Source organism: Elephas maximus, chromosome 10 (assembly GCF_024166365.1).
Source record: "Elephas maximus indicus isolate mEleMax1 chromosome 10, mEleMax1 primary haplotype, whole genome shotgun sequence".
NCBI lineage: Eukaryota > Metazoa > Chordata > Mammalia > Proboscidea > Elephantidae > Elephas > Elephas maximus.
Window position 1 is genome coordinate 88,700,523 of NC_064828.1, and position 25,570 is coordinate 88,726,092.

Consider the following 25,570-nt stretch of genomic DNA (forward strand, 5'->3'; position numbering starts at 1 on the left):
GAGATGTTTGCGAATAACATCCAGGACGCTCAGCACTGACCCACAGTAGGCATGCAGTAGATATTGTTTCTCGAGTTCACGGTCCCGTGTGGGCCCAGGCTCACTGTAAGCAGTAATTGGACCCGTGTGGGCCCAGGCTCACCGGAAGCAGTAATTGGTGTCCAGGGCCCGCTTCTTCCTCTGCCCTCCCTGGCCTGGGTTGTCAAGCCGGTGTGGGGGAATCATCATGAGGATTAGATGAGGGTTGTGGTGATCCTTCTGCTTTTTGAGGCGCCCCAAGTCTCCACGGCCATGATCATCCTCATTGTCCACACCTGCAGAAGGGAAGAAAGGAGAAAATCTCTCTCAGGAAAGCAGGGTGGATGAGGAGCTCTTAAAGGCTGCTTTCTCCTCCATCCCCATCACTGCCCAGGAAAGGGGGGGAGGCAAGTGCAGCAGGAAGGGAAAAATCAGGCCGGGGAACCCGAACTCAATTATTACAAGGATGCCACTTCAAGACGCTTATGTTATGATCCCCTCAAGATCCCTATGCCTGAATCTTCCAAAGGGCAGAAAGCCCTTCCAGAAATGCTTCTTAGGAGTTTTCAGGGATTCATGAAGACTAGGTGGGTACCTAACACACACCTTTGGGCTGGCAGTTTGGGTTCAAGACTTAGGATCCTGGGGTATGAGTTTCCTCTTGTAATCAAAATTGGTCAAGATAGCACAGAAGGCCAATCTACAGTTTAAGGTATTAATGATTTAATTTAGCTTGAATGGAAGCCAGGTGGCCAAACTTCAAGTAAACTGTTAACATTGGCATTGCACTTAACAGTTTTAAAGATGTTATCACTATAAAACTCAGATGAGATAATGAAACATACGATAAACAGCCAAGAAGATCTGTGAAGAAAACCTACTATTTCATCAGAAGAGGAAAAGAATGAAAACCAAAGACTGACTTCGAGTCTCACCTAAATGGGGATCTATTTTGTGAAGGACCAAAACCAAAAACCAAACCCACTGCCATCGAGTCCAATTCCGACTCATAGTGACCCTATAGGACAGAGTAGAGCTGCCCCATGGGGCTTTCAAGGCTGTAATCTTTTCTGAAGCAGACCACCGCATCTCTCTCCCTCAGAGCAGCTGATAGGTTCCAACCACCAACCTTTCAGTTAGTAGTCAAGCTGCTTAAGCACTGCACTACCAGGGCTCCTTCTGTGAAAAACAACCATAAGCTATTGTTCATCTCCACCAAGGAGAAGAGCATGAGGACTCTAACTTACATAGTTAGAGGAGGGACTTGGACCTCAGGAAGGGACACTAGCTCTGAAAGATAAATAGGACAACTTGATCTCAAATTCTGTTTTCTGAAAATCTTTATGAACACGGTAAATATTCACTGAAGTGGGAGAGTTTTGTCCTAACCTGGCTTGTAGGTAAGGCTTTCGAAGGTCTTCTGAGCTCTGAGGATCTGTGATTAGGATGTCAAATCATTGGCTTTTAGAAAAATAGACTCTGAAATAGAGCCCATGAAGGTTAAGAGAACTGCCAAGGGCAGAGAGCCAAGTGAGGTCTACACCTTTGCCCAGACAAGCCTGTGCAGCCTTGGACAATCCTCCTAACTTCAGATGAGCCTCAGTTACTCACAATGGGAATATGAATGGAAAAAAACTTCCCTGAAATCCAGAGACTGTCTAGGCTGAGTTCCTTAGAAACATATTGACGAAACAGAAAGGACTCTTAGCCATCTCAACACCAGAACCATGGAAAAATACCTCTAGACACAAAGCATTCTTCAAACCCAGATGAGTCTGGGGCAAGGATCAAGTGGACCCTGCAACATCTAAAACTCAGCAGTCACGGCATTGTGTCATACTGAGGTGGCTTCTGTGTTGCCATGATTCTGGAAACTATGCCACCAGTATTTCAAATACCAGTAGGGTCACCACCGTGAACAGGTTTCAGTGGAGCTTCCAGACTGAGACAGACTAGGAAGAAGGGCCCGGCAGTCTACTTCTGAAAAATTGGCTGGTGAAAACTTTGAATAGCAGCAGAACATTGCCTGATACAGTGCTGGAAGATGAGCCCCTCAGGTTGGAAGGCACTCAGAATACAACTGGGGAACAGAGTGGCTGCAACAATGGACTTAAATACAGCAACGATTGTGAGAATGGCACACGACCAGGCAGTGTTTTGTTCTGTTGTACATGGGGTCCCTATGACTCGGAACTGACTCAAAGGCACCTAACAACAAGAGAAGGGAAGAGCTTTTCTGGCACTGTGTTTTACATTTTAATCTCATTTAATTTGCGTAACAACCCTATGAAAAATTTACTCTCATCCCCATTTTAAGAGCACAGAGCAGGACTAGATTCAAGCCTAGGCCTTCCTGATTTCAGTCTTCCCAACATTACATTGTCTTCCAGGTGTTAATGTATTGTCTATGTCTATAAGCTGAACTTCACATTCATTGCTTTTGGGGCAAAGCAAAATTACCCAAGCACAAAATAGTGGGTCATCTCTATGAAGGAGCTTGGTTCCTTTTCTTGGTGTCTGTCTAGTAGGGGTCTCCTGTTCTGCCTCATTAACTCCCCACCCACCCTACCCCAGACATCCATTTTGTTACCTTTGAATTTGATTTCCATCACCTCGTGAATGTTTTCCAGGATATCCCCATTGGGCTGAAAGGTGTGACATGGACAATGAATGCTAATTTCCAGACCTAAGTTGGACTCTGCAAAATAAGACACAGAGTCAGTGAGAAAACTACTTAGTGTGATGGCACAGTATACCCACTATGCAAGGGTGGTCCAGGGCTACTCCTTCCACAGGAACTGTGTTATATCGAGGGTCACAGGAGACAGAAAGTGCTTCCACAGCTCAGAGTAGACCCTCACACACATGTTGTCATATTCCATGTATTTCTTTTACATTATGAACAACCAAATGGAGATGTAAACAATATCATGAAGGATTATAATAGTCATATATTTTCAAAGGACAGAATTAGGAGAAAACTGTCACCTGTCTACTCGTAGTGGGGAGGGGTGAGAAAAGAACACAGGAAAGAAAGAAAAACCGTCATACCACCTAGGTGTTTCTTGAGAGAGGAGATATTCAATACAACCTAAGGAGGAAGGATGAAGAGAAGAGGCAGAAGAACTGGAGGAGAGCAGGGAAAAGGGGTAACTGAAGAACTCTGGAGCAGAGAGGTGGTGGTCTTGCCTTGAGGCAAGGGGCCACAAAATAGAAGGTGGCATAGCCTGAGTAATAAGATGAAAAGTCAGGAATCATTGCTCGAGGCAAGGTCACCTGCAAACAAGAAGCTGAATCTGTCTAGCTGGAAGATGCCAGCATTTCTACCACGGTTATGATTGTGGACATAGAGAAAATGGAAGAGATAAATTGAAAATCCTGGTGACACTTGGCCTTATTTTCCTTAAGGAGCAAAGACATAATGAAGTAAAAATTACTTGGAGACATCTTCTTTGGGAACTCTTGTTCCCCATTGTGGGAAGCTGGAAATGTGGATGGCTCACTGAGTGAAGACAACAGCTCTGGAAGACATTTGTAAAATTAGAGAGCAGGCCAGAGGAGGTGACATGGGGCCATGGCCAAGGCTCCAGGTGACATGAGCTCAGAGAGAACAGGTAGGAGGAAGCCTGGAGGTGGCAGGATATGGTGACTGACATTCCAGTGCAAGAAGACCAGCTCTGCCCCTTTCTCCTATTAGTTGTGGGATGAGGTCTCTTGGCAACCAACATCAGGGAAGCAGGGAAACTGGTAAAAGGGATTGAGTGAAATGCGGGGGGGGGGGCGGGCAGGAAGAATCAGAAGTAACTGAAAAGTTTGAACTGAATCAAGTAGTTTGGTGCAGGGAAAATCAGGTCAATTCTGGTAAGTAAGACTCAAGTTGGGGAACTCTCTTGATTTAGGGGCAGCAGCCAGCTGTGGTCAGATATAGGCGAGGTCATGGGGGATGGACCCCTCTGGGTTCAGGACCAGCATCTCAGTGAGCTGATTGATTTACTGCTCCCTGAGGCCACCCTAGTTCTGAATGAACATCTGGCCTTGGGGCCAACCAGGAGCCTTCCTGAAATCTGGTGTCATCAGGGAAAACTCCAGAGTCCAGGCTGAGTCAGCATCCTTCTCATGGGCAGAATGGCCCAAGTCCAGAGATTCCAGTTACTGTTAGGAAGGCCTGATGTCCCAGTCCTACTGGCTAAAAATCAGCTCAGTCCTTCTTCTGTAAACTCCAGAGCCCAACCAGATTTTTTTTTTTTAATTTTTATTGTGCTTTAAGTGAAAGTTTACAAACCAAGTCAGTCTATCATACAGAAACTTATATACACCCTGCTATATACTCCTAGCTGCTCTCCCTCTAATGAGACAGCACACTCCTTCCCTCCACTCTCTATTTTTGTGTCCATTCCGCTAGCTTCTGACCCTCTCTGCCCTCTCATCTCTTCTCCAGACAGGAGCTGCCCACATAGTCTCATGTGTCTACTTGATCCAAGAAGCTCACTTTTCACCAGTATCATTTTCTATCCCATAGTCCAGTCCAATCCCTTTCTGAAGAGTTGGCTTTGGGAATGGTTCCCGTCTTGGGCTAACAGAAGGTTCAGGGAACATGACCTCTGGGGTCCTTCTAGTCTCAGTCAGACCATTCAGTCTGGTCTTCTTACAAGAATTTGGGGGTCTGCATCCCACTGCTGTCCTGCTCCCTCAGGGGTTCTCTGTTGTGTTCCCTGTAAGGGCAATCATCGGTTGTAGCCAGGCACCATCTAGTTCTTCTGGTCTCAGGCTGCTGTCGTCTCTGGTTTATGTGGCCCTTTCTGTCTCTTGGGCTCATAATTGCCTTGTGTCTTTGGTGTTCTTCATTCTCCTTTGCTCCAGGTGGGTTGAGACCAGTTGATGCATCTTAGATGGCCACTTGCTAACGTTTAAGACCCCAGACGCCACTCTCCAAAGTGGGATGCGGAATGTTTTCTTATTAGATTTTATTATACCAATTGACTTAGTTAGATATTCCCTGAAACCATGGTCCCCAAACTCCCACCCCTGCTACATTGGCCTTCAAAGCATTCAGTTTATTCAGGAAACTGCTTTTGGTTTAGTCCAGTTGTGCTGACCTCTCCTGTATTGTGTGCCCAACCAGATTTTTCCATGCCGAGTCAGGGCAGCCTCAAGGACACATTGATACCTGATGAGCTTGAAGATTTCTGCTCCCAGAAGGTTGGCTCTGGTGGAGAAGACCAATAGAACAAGGCAGCTGAGTCTCAGCTAGAAAGAAAGATGTGAATAGAAAGGCAAGTATGAGGATGAGTCCTCTTCCTGGTTGAAGGCAGCTGGAAGAAGGAGCTGGAGTAGTTAAATGGACTATGTAACAACATAATGTACTTCCTGTTACCCAAAAGCGTTCAAGGTAGGTTGGGAGAGACCTAGAGTGGGCAAACTGTATGATTCTGTGAGTTAGAAAGCCAAGGTGCAGACACATGACTTAGGAGAGTTAGGGTTAGGGTACACGTGGTAAGCATGAGATGGTGGTCTGGCTTGGCCAACAGGCTCCATCTAGGTAGAGAGCTCAGAGAATAATGATAACAATCACCAACATTTGTTCAGCAGGGCTATATCAAACACTGCTCTCAGCACTTACATGCATTAATTCATTTAATCTCTATAATAATCCTACCCAGGTGGTGCAGTGGCTAAGAGCTTGGCTGCTAACCAAAATGTCGGCAGTTCGAACTCACCAGCTACTCCTTGGAAACCCTATGGGGCAGTTCTATTCTGTCCTATAGGGTTGCTATGAGTCAGAATCGACTCAACAGCAATGGGTTTTTTTTTTCTTGGTATTATTATCCCCCATTTAACAGATGAGACCACTGAGGCTTAGAGAAATTAAAATGGTTTCCCCAAGGTACCAAACCAGTAAGTAGTAGAGCCAGGCTTCAAATACAGGCAGCTTGTTGCCAGAACCCACATTCTTGTTAGAGACAAGGAAAGACAAAGAGAGGGCAATAGACACTGTCAAGGAAGGTGTACACACATTCACTGAGATGCAAAATGGTTGTGTTTTCTTGGTATCCAACCTATGCTAAGCCATGAAGCTGGGTGTGCTCCCTACCCAGCCTGCTAGGGGAGGTCTGACTCTGCGTACTAAGAAGTAGCAGATTGTCTGAGCAATAGCCCAAGGGTTTAAGGACCTAGACCCCTAACCTTGAAGAAGGCTCCAAGTAGCTCTGGGACCCGGAAAGCAGCCTGGGTGCCTGGTGCACAGTAGGCCCTCAGATGTTTGCTGAATGAATCCAAGACCCCATGTGTGATTCAGTTCTTCATCAGCTCACACCACCAACTGCTCCATTTGGAGTCCATTTCCTGCCTTGTTTGGGGCATGAACTCTGAAGAATTCATGAGCTCTGTAGATATAAAACTTTATGCTAGGATTCCTCTGTGCGAAGGGTGGGCAGCATCTGCCTGAGTGGGAACTGAAGGCTCCAGTGAAGATCTAACCTCAGAATTGGCAGTGGTGGGGATGGTGGGTGGGGGACCCATAGGTTTTATTACAAAATTATCTTTTTGATGTCTCAAGGAGGATGGAAATTATTCTCAATGCAAACTTCTCATTGAGTTCTGCAGCTGTGAAAATAAGAGTTCCTTCAAGTGCCCAGAGCTTCAAAGAAATCCAGGTGGAGCTGATCAAAATCAGACAGGGAAGCTGAGCGATTAATTTCCCCAGCCTCTCTTTTCTGTAGCCATGTTGGGCTCTAGGCTGAGTGCCGTCTGAGTCAGAATTCCCAACTATGTTGCTGTCAGCAGATCCTTGTGGATTCTCCTAGGCTTTTGTCTTTGTGCTCAGTCATTTTCGGAGCCAGGCAGGAGCGGGGCCATTATCTTATTTCCCAGGTGAGGAAACAGAGTGAGTGGTTGAGATATTTTGGATGTGTAAAGACTGATATGCCTATGGACAACTCAGATGATTAATCCCATTGCTGTCGTGTCGATTCCAACTCACAGCAACCCTATAGGACAGAGTAGAGCTGTCCCGTGGGGTTTCCAAGGCCGCAATCTTTACGGAAGCAGACTGCCACATCTTTCTCCCGCAGAGCAGCTGGTGGGTTCAAACAACCCATCTTCTAGTTAGCAGCCAAGTGTTTTAGCCACTGCGCCACCAGGACTTGGAAGACTAATAGGCCTTTCAAACTTTATGGGCTAAAACATGGCCTGCCCCCAAACCTGTTCTTCTCCCAGTCTCCCCTATTCCAATAAGTGATACCATCCAGATACTCACTCTAAAAACTTAGAAGTTATCCTAGACTCTCCTTGTTTCCTCACACCACATTATGTAATTAGCCTATATTTTTATTGGCTCTACCTCCAAAATATATAACTCATCCATCTATAATCTCCACCTCCACTGCTTCTGCCCTAGTCTAGCCCCCATTGTTCTCTCCCAGGCAGCTGCAATGGCCTCTAATTGGTTTCCCTGCTTCTTCCTTGACCTCACAGAAGCCAAAGGGGTCTTTTAAAGATGGACACCAAATCCCCACACTCCCCACTCTCAGCCCTGCTTATTACCTACCCAAGACGTCTCCTTACACTTGCGATAAGTCCTAAATCCTTATCATGGCTGCGTTCTTGTTGCTGCCATTGAGTCAGCCCCCGACTCATGGCAATCACATGCATAACAGAACAAAATGCTGCTGGGTGTTGTGCCGTTCCCATGATCAGTCACTAACTGGATTATTGTGATCCATGGAATTTTCTTTTTTCTTTATTGTACTTTAGATGAAGGTTTACAGAACAAACTAGTTTCTCATCAGACAGGACACACATTATTCTATGACATTGGTTAACAACTCCACAACATGTCAACACTCTCCCTTCTCAACCCTGGGCTCTCTATTACCAGCTCTCCTGTTCCCTCCTGGCTTCTAGTCCCTGCCTCAGGGCTGGTGCACCCCTTTAGTCTTGTTTTGTTCCATGGGCCTGTTCAATCTTTGGCTGAAGGGTGAACCTCAGGAGTGACCTCATTACTGAGCTGGAAGGGTGTCCAGGGGCCATACCCTCAGGGTTTCTCCAGTCTCTGTCAGGCCAGCAAGTCTGGTCTTTCTTTTTGAGTTAGAATTTTGTTCTACATTTTTCTCCAGCTCTGTCCGGGACGCTCTATTGTGATCCCTGTCAGAGCAGTCAGTGGTGGTGGCCAGGCACCACCTAGTTGTACTGGACTCAGTCTAGTGGAGGCCATGGTAGATGCAGTCCATTAGTCCTTTGGACTAATCTTTCCCTTATGTCTTTAGTTTTCTTCATGCTTCCTTGCTCCCGAAGGGGTGAGACCAGTGGAGTGTCCTAGATGGCTGCTCACAGGCTTTTAAGACTTCAGACGCTACTCACCAAAGTAGAATATAGAACATATTCTTTGTAAATTATGTTATGTTAGCTATTCCCCGAGATCAAGATCCATGGAATTTTCACTGATTTTTGGAAGTAGATCATCAGACCTTTCTTTTTCAGTCTGTCTTCATCTGGAAGCACCTCTGCTTCACACATCACAGCAACACACAAACCTCCACTGACAGGTGGCTGGCGGCTGTGTGTGAGGTGCATCGACCAGGAATTGAACCCAGTTCCTCCACAGGAAAGATGGGAATTCTACCACTGAACCACCTCTAACCCCTTGCCATGGCCTTACAAGTCCTAAATCATATGGCCCGAGCTGACCCCAGTTCATACCCTTCTCCCTCCACCTCACTATGCTCTAGGCACATCTGTTTGCTGCTGCTGGAACAAACCAAGCTTGTTCCCACCTAAGGGCCTGGGCGTTGCTGCTTCCTTTGCTTAGAACATCCTTTCTCCTGACCTTCACAAGCTGGCTCCTTCTCATCAGTCAGATCTCAACAAATTCCTTCTCCAGAGAGGCCTTCCTTGGGCAAACCATCTAATATTGTACCCCACCCAGTCGTTATCACATTGCCCTCTATTTTCATAGTACTTATCACTATCTGAAATTCTTATTTATCAGTTTGTGTAGTTGCTTATTATGTATCTCTCCCACCAGAACAAAAGCCTCATGAGATATGGGACCTCCCCTGTCTTGTTCACTGCCAAATCCCCTAAACTCTGGTTTAGAGTGAGCATTTAATACATATGAGTTGAGTGAGTTAAGTGAATGAATGAAGATTACACAGAAAGCCAAGAGCAAAACTAGGCTTTGAACTCAGATCTTGTGACACCCCTAATCCTGTCCTCTTCCCTCTGTTTCATGAAGGACCAAAGGACCTTCCAAAGTGCACACCCTAAGGGTCAACCTACCTCTTCGCAGGAGCCACTCACGCACAGTGTCAGTGACGTCAAAAGACAACCACTCAGAGGTGCCCCTTGTGGGCAGATTCTTGCCACCGATATAACGCTGTTTGGCGATGTGCTCATCTGGCCGAAGTATCTACAGGGCAAAGAAAGGAGTTAGGTGCCCGAGGCCAGGACAAAGTAGCACAGGCTATGCCAAATGCAAGAGAACAGGTGAGGGGACCAAAAGGACACCCAGAGTTTTGAATGTCATGTCCTTTGAACACCTTAGCTATCTCTTTTAATTCTCTTAATAACAGATACAGATACAGAAATGAAGACTCAGAGAAGCGAAGATTCAAACCCAGGTCTGCCAAACTCTGCACGGAATGGAGGCCTGATATGGCAAAGGAGCTGACTTTCCTTTCTGTGAAGTTTCTATTCTGGGAGGGGGCTTACCTGGAAGAGCTCGATCCTCTGCTCATTGCGTTTGGAGCTGGGGTTGGGCACCCTCAGGACCCGGAATTCTGCTCGGAACAAGTTGGTTCTATTTTTCTCCACTGAGGACACATTGAAGCGGAAAACCTTGGAGGTGATTCCTTTGGGACAGACAGCCAGCTCATCTAGGAGATAAGCAGCAGGAGAGACTTAGCCTGTATGAGACCCATGTGGCAGTGTCCTACCAAGAGACACTCTTGCCGTGTGGCCAAGGCACCACCTGTGACCTTCCTAGAGGCTTGCAGTCTCTGACCTAAAGGTGGAGATAGGAAGATTCAGGGTAGCCCTAGACTCAAACACAGGCCTGAACCGGGAGCAGTGAGCCCCAGAATATGGCCTTAAAGCCTGGGTAGGCAAATGTAGTTGCCTCCTCCTCCCCCACTGCCTTGACATCCAGCTCTGGCCCAACTCTGCAGCCTGGCTGTTCATTAAAAAAAAAACAGTTGCCACTGAGTATATTCCTACTCATGGCGGCCCCATGTGTGTCACAGTAGAACTGTGCTCTATAGGGTTTTCAACGGCTGGTTTTTTGGAAGTAGATCGCCAGGCCATTCTTCCAAGGCAGCTCTGGGTAAACTTGACCCTCCAACCTTTAAGTTAGCAGACTCCTGGTTGTTCATACTCTTTTAGAAAATACAGATTCTCAGAAGATATCAGCAATTCCCCCATGTAGTTTAATCACAATGTAGCTAGTTGACTCATCCATGCATTTGTTCATTTATACATCCATTCATTTATCCAACATATACTGAGCAAATACTGTGGGCCAAGCATAGTGATAAACGCCAGAAAGCAAAGATGAATACACACAGCTTCTGCTGGCAAGATAATTAATACCCAAGGGAGGTTATCACTATATGAACCCAAATAACAGGCTCAGAGGGAAAGTGCTGGGAGCCTTTAGAGAAGCCCGGAACTTGCTGCAAGAGATCAGAGCAGGGGAAAGAGCAGGGAAGTCTTTGTGGAAGAAGCGATATTCGATCTGGGCCCTGCAGGAGGATAGGTTTGAGGATGGGCAGGAAAGAAATTTCACACGGAGGGACTGTCTGAAGCGAAGGTTGGGAGGGGAAGAAATGCAAGTGGGTTTTTTTTAAGAGGAACTGGAAGCTGGAGGCTGGCACCAGGTGAAAGGAAGTCAAGATGTTAGACTGAGGTCCGCCTGTGGGGAGGCTAAAATGTCAGACTGAGGGGTTAGATTTTATCCCATTCACAGTAGGAAGCCATGGGAAGACTTTGAGCAGCACAGTGACATAACCGACATCGTTTTAGACCTAAGGAGGTAGCATTCATGTGGCAAAGAGCCTACATCCCAAGCCTGGCCAGCCCACAGATATTTCTTTACCAGGCTGGCCCATCACCATTGAGCTCCTTTCTCTTTCCCTAACAGCAGTTCCCTGGCCCCCCCACCCCTGTCTGTGAGACAGAAGGAGCAAGTGCTCCTTCCCAGTGCTTGGAGCCAGGTAACAGGAAAGAGCAAGATCCCATCTTTCCTCTGCTTCTACGCACTTCACATCCTGAAGGTCCGAGCAGCATTAGCACCCAGAGAAAAACGTTCTGCACAAATGGTAACAACAGCCAGAACGTGAAATCCAAGCTCAGAGACCCAGATTCCACACATAATGGACATGACTGGAATGAGTTCATAATCACCCCGAGGGCTGGGTGAGGAAGTCATGGACAAGGCGGGAAGGATCAGAGGCCTGGAAACAAGCAAATGCGCTACTGATCTTTAGGAAAGGATGAGTGAGTGCTTCTGGAAATTGCCATCTGGTGGGCCTGACACTGGTTCTTAGAAAATTAATGGAACAGATGTTAGGAAAACAAATGTGTGAATACCAGCTAATGAAGCCCTGATTAATAATTGGCTTTGAAAGAACAAATACTGCCAACCACCCTCGAAACCATTTCAGAGAGCAGTAGAATGAGGAGCCAGTGATAGCAATTTGTAAGTTTACAAGTGTGGAACCCTCTGGACAGGGGTGAGCACTAGGACTGAAAAGTCACTCAGGTACTGACATACTTGGGTCTTGGAGGGGCTGTCATCAACATGGCTTCAGTTATAACAGTACCTCCAGTAACTGAAAATGTGAGTGCAATGTGAATATTGCTCTAAAAAAAAAGGGGGAACAGAAGATGGCATGTGCCAGTGAGGAGAGTCAGAGAGGTCAAGACAGTGGCAAGCCAGGAGATGGGTGGGTGGGGGCAGCGATGAGCTAAGAGTCTTCAGGACACCATATGGGATCATCCCTCCTTGGTTTCTTCCAGCCCACAGATCAAATACCTGTCCCTAAAATGTACTCCTCTTGATGGGATTTTCTAGGGGACTTCAGGAATGTGATGGAAAGCGTCATTTTTTTTTTAATAATTTTTATTGTGTTTTAAGTGAAAGTTTACAAATCAAGTCAGTCTCTCACACAAAAACCCATATATGCCTTGCTACACACTCCCAGTTATTCTCCCCCTAACGAGACAGCCTGCTCTCTCCCTCCACTCTCTCTTTTCGTGTCCTTTTCGCCAGCTTCTAACCCCCTCCACCCTCTCATCTCCCCTCCAGGCAGGAGATGCCAACATAGTCTCAAGTGTCCACCTGATCCATGAAGCTCATTCCTCACGAGCATCCCTCTCCAACCCACTGTCCAGTCCAATCCATGTCTGAAGAGTTGGCTTCAGGAATGGTTCCTGTCCTGGGCCAACAGAAGTTCTGGGGCCCATGACCACTGGTGTCCTTCCAGTCTCAGTCAGACCATTAAGTCTGGTCTTATGAGAATTTGGGGTCTGCATCCCACTGCTCTCCTGCTCCCTCAGGGGTTCTCTGTTGTGTTCCCTGTCAGGGCAGTCATCGGTTGTAGCCGGGCACCATCTAGTTCTTCTGGTCTCAGGATGATGTAGTCGCTGGTTCATGTGGCCCTTTCTGTCTCTTGGGCTCATAACCACCTTGTGTCCTTGGTGTTCTTCATTCTCCTTTGATCCAGGTGGGTTGAGACCAATTGATGCATCTTAGATGGCTGCTTGCTAGTGTTTAAGACCCCAGACGCCACTCTTCAAAGTGGGATGCAGAATGTTTTCTTAATAGATTTTATTATGCCAATTAACTTAGATGTCCCCTGAAACCATGGTCCCCAGACCCCTGCCCCTGCTACACTGGCCTTCGAAGCATTCAGTTTATTCAGGAAACTGCTTTTGGTTTAGTCCAATTGTGCTGACCTCCCCTGTATTGTGTGCTGTCTTTCCCTTCACCTAAAGTAGTTCTTATCTACTATCTAATTAGTGAATGCTCCTCTCCCACCCTCCCTCCCTCCCCCCTCTCGTAACCACAAAAGAATGTTTTCTTCTCAGTTTAAACTATTTCTCAAGTTCTTATAATAGTGGTCTTATACAATATTTGTCCTTTTGCAACTGACTAATTTCACTCAGCATAATGCGGAAAGGGTCATTTTTTATATCAGGATCTATAAATTGCTGATAGTCAGAATTAGGGGAGACACTGGAGTCATCTAGTACAACCCTCTTCCGATGAAGAAACAGAGCCCCAGAGAAACCTTGGCCAGGGTCATCCAGTGAGTGAGTTGACGCTAGCAGGCAAAGCTAGACACGATCATTAGTGATTAAAAAAGAATTGCCCAGGAGAAAAAAGGAAATGTAAATGTAATCTTCCTCACAATTAAATCTGTTAAATAATTATGGTGTCTTAAATCACTTGTGGAACGAGTCAGAGTGTTAAATAAATAAACAAAATGTAATAACGCCACCTTACATTTTAGAGCTTTCATTAACTCATCTGCCCCTGTAACAACCACTGAGGAGAATGGTAAAGTCTACCATTTTACCAATGAGAAAATCAAGAGGCAGAGAAGTTAAATGACTTTCCCAAGGTCATTAGGTGAGATTTGAAGTCAGTTCTTCAGAATCACCTCACTTATTGAAGCTGAGACTCTGGAAGCTGGAATGGGATCATCTATCTATTAGAGGGTTTCACCCAAAAAACTATGGTAGTATTCCATGGAACAGGCCTAGTATACCAAGCTGGTGCCTCAGATAAGGGCCAGCTCCCAGTCATTCTGTAGTTCTTAACCCATGATTCTGCAGAGCTGGGCTGGGAGTTCTACCTATCTAAATTAAATAATGATCAACTTTTTCCACTGCACAGAAAAATATATACTGATGGATGCCATTTTTTTTTTTTTCTTTTTTGCTTTTTTTCGGGAGGTAAATTCTAGGGAGGAAAAACAAGCAAAGAGCATTCCTGCAGAACATTTATGGAAAAACCAGAAAACAGCAGACCATGTTTCATTCAGCTGCCTTTTAATAATGTTCTCAGACACCTGGGCTCCTAGGTGTCCCTTTGTTTATATACATCATTTTAGCTAGTAAAATTACTGCCGGTTACAGCCGTAAGGACTGCATATATCATTGTGGCAGTGCTTCTCCACCCTGCCTGTACCCTATGATGTACATATGACGCCTGGGCCCACTCCCCAGAGAGTCTGCCAACAATGCAGTGGGTGGGTCCCCCAGATTTTTTTTTAAGATCTCCAGATGATTCTAATATGCAGCCAAGGCTGCGAACCACAGTTTATCATGTTCTGCAAATGATACCATGGCTTCCAGATGTTTTGGAAGTTTGAGAAACCACTGTTTTAATGGTTTAACCTTTAAATGGGTTAACCTTTAAATGTATTAGACATGTTGTTTGGTCAATGCATTATTTTTTTTTTTTTAATTAGAAACCCATAAATATTTTAAGCCCATGTTAAATGTTGAGAGATTTTATAGAAAGACCCAGATTTTTTGCTCTCTTGGGAAATGATAAGATCTAGTCAAGCTGGGGAATCCCTGGGTGGTGCAAATGGTTATTGGGGTAGGTTGCTGTCAAAAGGTTAGAGGTTCAAGTCCACCCAGAGGCACCTCAGAAGAAACGCCTGGCTCTTTAAGAAAAAATCAGCCACTGAAAACCCAGTGGAACACAGCTCTACTCTGACACACATGAAGTCTCCATGAGCTGGGGTCAAATTTGTGGCAACAGGTTAGTCAAGCTGGGCCCACCTCGCTGAATGCCACAATTGGCAGGAGCTGAGCAGTGGTTGCCCTCTTTTAATGGGGCAGTGTATACCAGGTCCCACCCCCACCCCCATCCTCTTCATGACCCCAAGGCCTAGTCCCCTGCTGTTCATCAAGATGTTCCTGCTGGGGCTTTTATTCTAGATGATTTATGTCACCTGCCTGGCTTCTGTAAGCCTTCTGTTTGAACCCCTTAAGAGCTCTGCTGCTAACCAAAAGCTTGGCAGTTCGAATCCACCAGCCGCTCCTTGGAAACCGTATGGGGTAATTCTACTCTGTCCTATAGAGTCACTATGAGTTGGAATCAACTTGACTCCAAAGGATTTTGGTTTTGGAAGGAAAGGTTTGCCCAAGTTCACTGAGTCTTAAGCTTCAGCGTGCTTAAGAATCAATGGGGAGCTGGTCGAAAATACAGATTCCCTAGGACCCCAGACCCAGAGAGGTAAGCATGGGTGGGGCCTAGAAATCTGCATTTTTTTACATTCACACAGCTTCTAGATGGCACTTAGAGAAACACTGACCTAGTGTGTGGCAGGCACTGGGGCTCAGAGCAAATGAACCCTTTCAATAGCAGAGTTCTTTTAATTTCCAGAATGAGTAAATCTGAATTCAGCAGCCTGGGGAGAAAGGCTAACAGTTTTCTCTTTGCTCGGGAGCTCTGGGTTTATGGTTGTTTTAGTTATGCCCTTTGTTGAAAACAACAGGACTCTCCTGCCAGACACAGATAATCACAAGCCAGAAGATAAAACAAACACCTACATACACTGGTGATGTCTTGATAAGAAGGATGATAAAAGGACTGAAAAAGCTGTGCCTTTCCCCACCACATGCATTAGAAAAGTGTCTCCTCACGTCGCCTTAGAGAAATCCTGGAGAATTATAAAAGGGATTGCAAGGCTGTGCCCTTCATCCTCAGCAAAACTCTGTTGAATCATCCCAGATGTAATCATAAAACCCTTTCAGCTGTAAGGGAATTTAGAGATTATCTCTGACTTTACGGATGAGGAAACTGAGGCTCAGAGAAGTGACTTGTCCAATTTCACACAGCTATAGTTGCTTATGTGGAGCCCTGGTGGTACAGTGGTTAAAAGGTCAGCAGTTCGAATCCATCGGCTGCTCGTTGGAAACTCTATGGGGCAGTTCTACTGTATCCTATAGGGTTGCTATGAGTTGGAAAGGACTTGACGGCAATAGGTTTAGTTTGGTTTTTTGGTATAGTTGCTTATGAGTCCTTGGGTGATGCAAACGGTTAAATTGCTTGGCTGCTAACCAAAAGGTTGGAGGTTCAAATCCACCCAGAGCTGCCTTGGAAGCAAGGCTTGGCGATCTACTTCCAAAAACTCAACCATTGAAATAGAAATACCATATGATCCAGCAATCCCACTCCTAGGAATATATCCTAGAGAGATAAGAGCTAACACACAAATAACCATAGGCATACCCATGTTCATTGCAGCATTGTTCACAATGCCAGAAAGATGGAAACAACCTAGGTGCCCATCAACAGATGAATGGATAAACAAACTATGGTACATACATATAATGGAATACTATGCAATGATAAAGAAGAGTGATGAATCTGCAAAGCATCTCACAACATGGATGAATCTAGAGGGAATTATGCTGAGTGAAATAAGTCAATCACAAAAGGACAAATACTGTATGAGACCACTACTATAAAAACTCATCAAAAGGTATACACACAGAAAGAAACAGTCTTTGCTAGTTACGAGGGAGGGGAGGGGTGGGGATGGAAAAACACTAAATAGACAATAGTTAAGTGGTAATTTTGGTGAAGGGTAAGACAGTACACAATACTGGGGAAGCTAGCACAGCTTGTCCATATATACATCCACACTCCCTGAGGGACCAAATTACTGGGCTGAGGGCTCTAGGGACCATGGTCTTAGGGAGCATCTAGCTCAATAGGCATAACATAGTTTATAAAGAAAATGTTCTACATTCTACTTTGGGAGTAGTGTCTGCGGTCTTAAAAGCTTGTGAGCGGCCACCTAAGATACTCCGCTGGTCTCACCCCATCTGGAGAAAGAAGAAAACCAAAGACACAAAGGAAAGATTAGTCCAAAGGACTAATGGGCTACAACTACCACAGCCTCCACCAGACAGAGTCCAGCACAACTAGATGGTATCTAGCTACCAGCGCTGACTGCCCTGACAGGGATCACAATAGAGGGTCCGGGAAAGAGCTGGAGAAAAATATAGAACAAAATTCTAACTCACAAAAAAAAAAAAACACCAGACTTACTGGTCTGATAGAGACTGGACAAACCCTGAGAGTATGGCCCCCAGACACCCTTATAGCTCAGTGATGAAGTTATTCCTGAGGTTCACACTTCAGGCCCATAAAATAAGACTAAATGGGCATACTAGCCCAGGGGCAAGGATGAGAAGGCAGAAGGAAACAGGAAATCTGGTAATGGGAGAAACCAAGGTCGAGAAGGGGAGAGTGTTGACATGTCATGGGGTTGGCAACCAATGTCATAAAACAATATGTGTATTATTTAATGAGAAACATATTTGCTCTGTAAAACTTCATCTGAAGTACAATAAAAAAAAAAAGGAAAAAGAAAGACATTATATGAAGAAAATAAAGTTTCACTTGCTGAGTGTGATCTTGTAGATGACTTCAGCATAACTGAGGTCCCTTCTTAGGGTCTATAATACTTTTTAATCAAGCAATAAACAAGACCCAGAGACAAGAGATGAAAAAGTGTGAAGACCTGTATTTCATACAAGTAAGTAGGGATCAGAATCAGCTGTAGTTGATCATCTTTTCAGAAATGGCAAATTTGAGACCAGAATCAAGAGTTGTTCAGTATGTGACATCCTTAGGTCCTACAGGCACTACTGAGATCCCTCATTACCCTAACCCAAGCTATGCAATCTAACCCTTATTTTTTCCCTCTCCCTAAAAATCAGACAGTTCCTTGATTAAGATGACTATCGTAGAAACTCAAGAATGTGGATACATGTCTTTTGTCCTTTATACTCTCTTTTTTTTTTTTTTGCTTTTAAAATTTTATTTCGTTATTGTTGAGAATGTACTCAGCAAAACATGCACCAATTCAACAGTTTCTACATGTACCATTTAGTGACTCTGATTACATTATTCGAGTTTTGCAACCATTCTCAACCTCCTTTTCTAAGTTGTTCCTCCCCCATTAACATAAGTTCACGGCCCCCTAAGGTTCCTATCTAATATTTCTGTTGATCCCATATAGATAGTTCTTCAAAGAGCATAATGCTCAAGGCAGACCTTTTTTTTTACTAGTTAAGCTATTGTTCAGTTTTAAGATGACTTTAGGGGTATTTTTGGTTTAAGGTTTAAAGATTATCTCAGGGCAATAGTTTCATGGGTTCAGCCACCCTCCATGGCTCTAGAAAGTCTAGAGTCCATGAGAATTTGAAATTCTTTTCTCCCCTTTTGATCAGGATTCTTCTATGGATCTTTGATCAAAATGTTCAGTAATGGTAGCCGGGCACCATCCAGTTCTTTCGGTCTCATGGCAAAGGATGCAGTTATTCATGGAGGCACTTAGTCACATATTCCATATCCTCCTCCTATTGGTGAGCAGAGACCAACTGTTATGCCTTGGATGGCCGCTTGCAAGCTTTTAAGACCCCAGGCACTACACAAGGAACTAAGAGGTAGAACAGAAGCACTAAGCATATTAGGCCCATTAACTGGGACGTCCCATGAAACCATGACCCTAAACCTCCAAACCAAGGAACCAAATCCCATGAGGTGTGCTTGTACATAAGCAGCCTCAGCAACTACTCTTTTATTTTTCTGTCATTGTTGTAAATATATCCATCACACAGCTTTTGCCGATTCAGCTTTTTACAGGTGTACAACTTATTTACCGCAATTACAATAATCGGCTGTGCAATCCTACCCTTAATCACTGTGATTTTCCGATCACTGTTAACCTCCCTTTCCCCTTCCCTCTTGCCCCTGGTGACAACTAATAAACTTTGCTCTCTATTAAAAACAAAAAACCTCAGTCACTGAAAAGCCTATGGAGCACAGTTCTACTGTGACACACATGGGGTTGCCATGAGCTGGAGTAGATGACAGGGCAGCTGGTTTGGTTTTTTTGATAGTTGCTTAATCTGCTGGAGACTTCGTTATATCGATAAAGAAACCCCTTTAATTGAATTAGGGAGAAATTGTGGTGGTATGAATCTCCCGGACAAAGATAAGCAGAGCTAAGAAAGAACAAATCCAGTTATCTCTGTGCCATCTGCCACCTGGGTTACTAAGAGCTCCTGTCCCCTCCTGCTTGGTCCAACATGTGATTCATTTATGTTTGTGAATCAAAGTCCTATTGTTGCCTAATGGTTAAAGGTAGGACTTAAAATTTATGTTTTACATATATGTTAGTTCTTAACAGCATGAGTCTTGCATGCCGTATGTTTAGGTTAACGTCCTTGCTCTGTCTGGGCAACTGACCTAACTGGAATATATCTCAGTCTCCTCATCTCATTCATATAGGAAAACAAAGGTCCCTATATGACAGAGGGAGCATTGGTGGGTTGGTGGTAGAATTGTTGCCTTCCATCTAGGAGACCCAGGTTTGATTCTCAGCCAATGTACCTCATTTTCAGGCACCATCCATCAGTGGACCTTCAGTGGACCTTCCAGACTAAGACAGACTAGGAAGAAAGGCCTGGCTATCTACTTCTGAAAGTCAGCCAGTGAAAACCCTGTGGATCACAATGGCCCAATCTGCAACCAATCATGGGGTTGGCACAAGACCCAGCAGCATTTTGTTCTGTTGCATGTGGGGTAGCCATGAGTCAGGTACCAGCTCCATGGCGGCAGCAACAACACATGACACAGCAGAGCTAGAGGCTAGGCCCTGTTCTTTTTGCTCTCACCGTGGTGCCCTTTCTCTTGCCCCTCTGAAAATTACTTTCCTGCACTTAATCTCTCCAGAGAGTCCCCTGTCTCCTGGTCCCAGTTCCTACTGTCGCTTGGCTCTGAGTGTCTGTTGCGAGTGATGAAATGTGGATGAGAACAAGGCCTCACCATCTTTCCTGCAGAAGCTCTGCCACCAAGACCCTGTCTGTGCCCCAGACAGGCCCAGTGCCACTCCCGCCCGTCCTCACACCAATCCTACAATGATGACAATCAGCTCCCAAGCAGCATCTGCTGCGTCTGCATCTGCCCAATGCCTTCTTTATAATTAGTCTGCCTTGTGCGCCTGCCTCTCCAGGGCTGGCTCAGCACCTGACCAGCTGCAGGCGAGCCAGGCCCGTGTCTGCTCAGCCTCCTGTGTCACCTCCAACAGCTGCAGAGAGTCTGGGTTTGCTTCCTGTCTGCACCTGTGAACCTCTATGGCATCACCCATGTCCCACTTGGTGCTGACTCCTCGGTGCTGGCCCCTCTGTGACATCCCACACGGCATCCTGCTCACTGTGCCATGTTTGTCCTGGGCCTGGCCACTGCCCCATGGCCGCAGGGCCATTCACACCTGCTGCAGCTACTAAGTCTTGGTACTGTAGCCTGGGAGCTGGCCAGCATCTGCGGGGCCCTGCCCTGGCTTTTCCCACAGCTGTCCACCGAGTGTCTACCCCAGATCCATGTCCACCTGCACCTGTATGCCCTCACAGCCATCTGGCTCATTCATCCTCGGCTCAGGGTCCAGGCAGTGGGCCCTCTGACTCAGACTCCCTCCTCACTAGGACTCCTCCTCCTGCCTTGGACTCTTCTCAGGCCTTTCCTGCTGGCCTCAGCTTTCCACCCTCCTCCAATGTTCATGCTCATTCTCCTGTCACATGGGTGCCCAGCCATCCAGCAACTAGGTACCTTTGGGAACCATGGGCCAACCCTGAGCCAACCCCACCCAGAGGACCCTGGGCAGGGAGCCCTCGCTCTGCCTCGTCCTCAGGCCTCCGCCCCACACAGCAGCCACATCCAAAGGAAGGGCCTCCAGGCAGCCACAGGAAACAGGAGTGGAAACCCCTCGCCAGTAACCACAGGCTCCTCCGCCTGGTGTGGGCCAGCTCCAAACAGGGCCTTCACACCTTCAGCCAGACCTGGTCTAACTCATCAGCCATCCACTCTTCTCCCTTCTCTCCAGCCGGGTTCCTTTCAATGCCTGCCGCCTTCACCCAGCCTGCTAAATCCCATTCCCCACCCCCACTCCAGCACTGCCCACCTCCCAGGTGGGTCAGGGCTGAGGTAGTCAGGGTGGCGAGGACACCTGCTGGTAGGAAAAGCAAACAGAGCTGCTCCCAGAGTCCCTGGCCCCCAAGTGGCTCACATTCCTCCCTCCTGGGCTGTCAGTTTCTCAACATCTGCCAAATTTCTCTCTTGTATTGGGGTTTTCAAATCCCCATTCAGTAAACACACATGACTTCCACACGTGTACAAACACACACAGACGTCTCACTCAGAAGCCTCCCTGCTTCTCTGCACATACAGGGCAGCCTCCTGGGAGGATACACTCCCAGACACACATGCCCTCTGCACCCACAGCCACACCTCCCACCCACACCCGCCGCTCACGCAGACACAAAAGGGCCGACAGCTCTCATCCTCACCTCTAGAGCCACAGTCCTGCTTTCCCCGTCCACAGGCCTGGAAGGGCCCATTTTGAGCACATTAATCTGTCTACTGCACAAAGCAAGACTCCCCACTGCCCTAAAGTACCTATCCCCGTGAACATATGCGTATGCCTTCACGCACACACCAGACAGCAAGAAGCTGTGTCTTGCCAGGGCTTCACCAGCCACTCCGTGGAAGCAAGATGTGGCAGTCTGCTTCCGTAAAGACTACAGCCTTGGAAACCCTATAAGGCAGTTCAACTCTGTCCTATAGGGTCACTATGAGTAGGAATCGACTCGACGGTAATGGGTACTGCACTCCTCTTCCTGAAAACTGGAAAAACTGAATTGGAGACATGCCACAATGACTTGAGAAAAGCAGAGGAGACCCTGGTCTCCAGACTCATAGGACTCCAAGAGCTGGAAAGAGAGCCAGCCCTGCCCCTTTATGGCACCCATATGCTTGCAGTTACCTATGTGATTGAATGTGCAAGAGCACATTTGTTTCCCTGGGCAGCACAATGCAATTCCAAATTAAAATCAGTCAAGGATGTGTTGTGAGTGCAGCAAGCTTCTGGGCTCCAGGGCTCCTGGCCTCCCAAAAGCATCCATCTCTAACCAGAATGGCTCTGTCTTCCTCCCCACCCACCTACCCAGCCCCAACTGCGCATCACACCTCCTGAGCCTCTGGGGTGGTAAACCCCAGGGTACCCTGCTGTGTGGCCACCATGAGTCCCCCCTCCGTTGAGCTCTCCACTCCAGATCAGACCCTCCAGAGAAGACACCCCAACAAGAATTGGGACTTACTGTGCTCCGCCAGCCCCTGGATCATGTCGAATTTATGGATTTCTTTGGCATAGTATTCCGACTCAGTGTTTTCCTGAGTGCAGCCTTCCTCCCTTTCCCCCTGCATCTCCTCCAGCAGCTCGCGGGTGCTGTTGTAAAGGGCCAGGACCTGGTAGGGGACATGGGTCATCAACGATGGCTCAGGGGGACTGGTGAGCCTGAGCTTGCTCAAGATCTGTCCCCTAATGGCTTCCACTCTCTTCTTCTTGATGTGGCCGAAGTCCAAGGTGGTGCAAGTGGACAGAGAAAGGCTGACCGTGGCAAAGTTCAGCAGGGCGAGGACCACCAGAGCCCTTTGCAAGTGCATCTTCATGTGCGAGCCGGGAAGAGAGGCTGGGGGGCGGCGAGGCCTGGCGAGGAGCAGACCCCAGCAGACGTGCAGAAGGAGGGAGGAAAACCAGGCGGCCTCCCCAGATCCCGAAGACTGAGGCTTGGCAAGAAGGTGCATGAACTCACTGCACTGCGAGAGCTTCAGGACTTCCAGGAAGCGCTGGCAACCCTGAGGACGAAGAAGCGGACTGTGTGCCTTGTAACGCTGGGATTCTTCTCCATGTGTCTAAACAGGTTCTGCTGGGCTCTGACTCCCGGCAGGCCAGGTGGAGGGCAAGCAGAGGGCTGGGAGGGGTGGCAAGGCAGCTGGGAGTGGGAAGGGAGCTGGAGTTTTTCCTTAGGTAAAAATAAATAGAGCGGATATCTGATATTGCCAAACGCAGCTTGGCGATGGGGAGAAAGCTGGTATTTCAAAGAAGGAGCAGAAGGACCATGTCTGGGTCCCCAAAATTGAAATCTTTGCCTTACCCTGAAGGAGAATAAGAAAGAAAGATGCAAAAGAAAAAAAAAAGTGAAATTAAAAAAAAAGTCAGATTACCAATGAGTAGGTGGGGAGAGGGGCTGGGCAGCTGCTGGCCCAGCTAAAGGTGGGGGCAGCACAGGACACACTTGTCTCTCGGGCACCCCATTCATGTTTTCTCTTTTGTTTACACTTCCTGGGGGCTTTCTAAATGACTTTGTTCACGCTGCCTCTGGTCTTCATTGGCTGGGATGTGGGGGTATGTGCAATTAGAAGGCAGGGAGGACAGGCCCCTGGAGAGCAGCCCCAGTAATCCACTTGGACGCAGGGTCACCAGCACCCCAGCTTGTCTTCTCCCTCGGCCATTGCTTCTCTTCCCTGCTTCTCTTTAAAAAATAAAAAGGAAAAGAAAAAGAAAAAAAAAAGAAGGCAGTTCACTGCACGCCTGTTCCGGGAAGCTGTTATTCCTTCTTTCTCAGGCTTCTTCCCCTATCTCTCGCCAGTCTCGCTCATTCCCTTGGACTTGGCTGTCTGCTTCCCTCCCTTTCTCTCCCTCCTGCTTCTCTCCCTCTCTCCTTTTCCCTCGCTCCCTCTCTCAAACACACACACATGCACACACACTGCTTTCTCTATTTCTCTCTGCTGAAATTTTATACCTCCCTCCCATGACGTCTCGGGCCTGGGGTGGGGGAGGGAGGGACCAGCGCACGCAGCCTCTTTTGCTGCCCGATTTTAATGTTTTAAACAGGCACAGAAAAAGCCGAGCCCATTTGAAAAATACTTTGCGAGTCCTCGCGTTCGAGGTTGGTAACTAAACTTTTTTTCCCCTCTTGGAGTCACTCCCGCTACACGTTGACTGTTTTTCTGGAAAGTTACTCCGATGAATCCCCTCCCTCCTGCTCCCCAGACTCCTGCGCCCTCTCGCCAGCTGTCAGTCCGTCCTCCCCTCCCTGCCCCCCGGTCCGGGCCGCCCCGGTGCCAGGCCGGACACTGGGCAGGGTCAGGAGGGACAGCCGGGCCTGGCAGGGGCGGCCGTGCCCACCCGCGGGTGGGGTGACGCCGGGCCTGGGAGTGGGGTAGGATTCAGCTCCCTGGCCATCCTGGCTCCGATTCTTCATTGACAAGATTGGAGCCGGGCGGCTGGCTGAAGCTTGGAGACGCTCCAGGGACAGTGAAAAATGGTGGCGTTTGCCGGAAGACCGAGGGTGCCCTCTGGCGAGGCGAGGCCGCCAGTGAAGGCAGCTCTGCTGTCGGGAGCCGGGAATGGGGGGAGGGTGGGGGCAGGGAAGGGGCTGGGGGCGAGGGAGAGAAAAACAAGGCCCCCGGCCCTTGGGGAATAAGCCTCCCTCTCGGCCAGACGCGCGTACAAGTGCACCTCTCCCTTCCCGGAGCCGCGGCTCTGGAGCAGCTCTCTGCAGAAATGTCATCCAGATGTTCGCAGCCGCCCTCCCCGCCGATGGTTCCGCAGGGAGCTGCGCCAGCAACGCAAAGTCAGCAATTGGCCCGCGCCCATTTCCCAGATGGGTGAGGGGAAGTTTTTCTCCTCCTTCGTTCCTCTTCTCCGCCTAAGTTTCTAGGTCTTTTTCCCATGAGAAGATTAGGGAGGCTCAGGCATATTGCTTTCCCCCCCAAAACAGGGCTTGTCTCTGAACCGGTCACTTTCCTGGGATACAGTGTTGTCCCCCCCACCTCACCCGGCCACCCCGCCCCACCTCACCCCAGTTCCTGGACCCTTGCTGAGAGGTCTGGCTTCTGCTCCTGAGTCCCAGGTCATTAACTGAAAGAATGCTCATTGCACCCCCAGATCAATGGTGAATCATTTTACAGTTGAGGAAACTGAGGCACAGAGAGGTTAAAAGGCTACACTGCTTGTGAGTGGTGGAGGTGATAGTGACACAGTAGGTCCAGTGCGCTTAGGGTAGCCATTATTTTCATTTACAAAACCGGTGAGGAAACCTAAGCAGAGAAAACTTGAAAGTAAGTTGCCTAAGGTCACATAGCTAGTAGGTGTTGGTGCTGAGATTTGGACCCAAAGTGTCTATTGCCAGAGTCTGTGCACTTAACCACTATGCTATACTACCTCTGGAATTCCACCATCATTCAAGAAACATTTTCATGATTTCCAAGTGCCAGGTACTGTTCTAGCCTCTGGATACGGCAATGAATAACACAAACCAAAAAACTCTGCCTTCATGGATCTTACATTCTAGAGGCAGAGTTGGGGTGGTGGGGCAGGCAATAGAAAAAACCAAACTCATTTCCATTGAGTGGATTCCAACTCATAGTGACCCTATAGGACAGAGGAGAACTGCCTCATAGGGTTTCTAAGGCTATAAGTCCTTACAGAAGCAGACTGTCTGTCACATCTTTCTCCCACGGAGAGGCTGGTGGGTTCAAACTGCCTACCTTTTCATTAGCAGGCTTTTGGTTAGCAGCCAAGTGCTTCAACCACTGTTCCACCAGGACTCCTGGAGGAGGCAGTAAACTAGATAAATATGTAAGTTATGTGGTATGATAAAAGATGAGACGTGCCATGGA

At 47.4% G+C, this 25,570-nt stretch overlaps 1 protein-coding gene across 2 annotated transcripts in view; it reads right to left on the reverse strand.

The window, feature by feature from the left end:
- The window catches only part of TGFB3 (transforming growth factor beta 3), a 37,783-nt gene extending 13,955 nt beyond the window's left edge, over nt 1-23,828 (reverse strand). The window contains exons 1-5 of one of the 2 annotated variants that reach the window (XM_049898670.1): nt 22,204-23,828; nt 9,727-9,890; nt 9,295-9,424; nt 2,609-2,716; nt 143-314 (exon numbers count right to left, since the gene is read on the reverse strand). In XM_049898670.1, coding sequence (XP_049754627.1) covers nt 143-314; nt 2,609-2,716; nt 9,295-9,424; nt 9,727-9,890; nt 22,204-22,690 — 1,061 coding nt within the window. In that variant the 5' untranslated portion in view covers nt 22,691-23,828. The remainder of the gene's footprint in view (nt 1-142; nt 315-2,608; nt 2,717-9,294; nt 9,425-9,726; nt 9,891-22,203) is intronic. The other variant, XM_049898671.1, reaches the window with a different exon arrangement.
- Between the last annotated feature and the right edge of the window lie 1,742 nt (nt 23,829-25,570).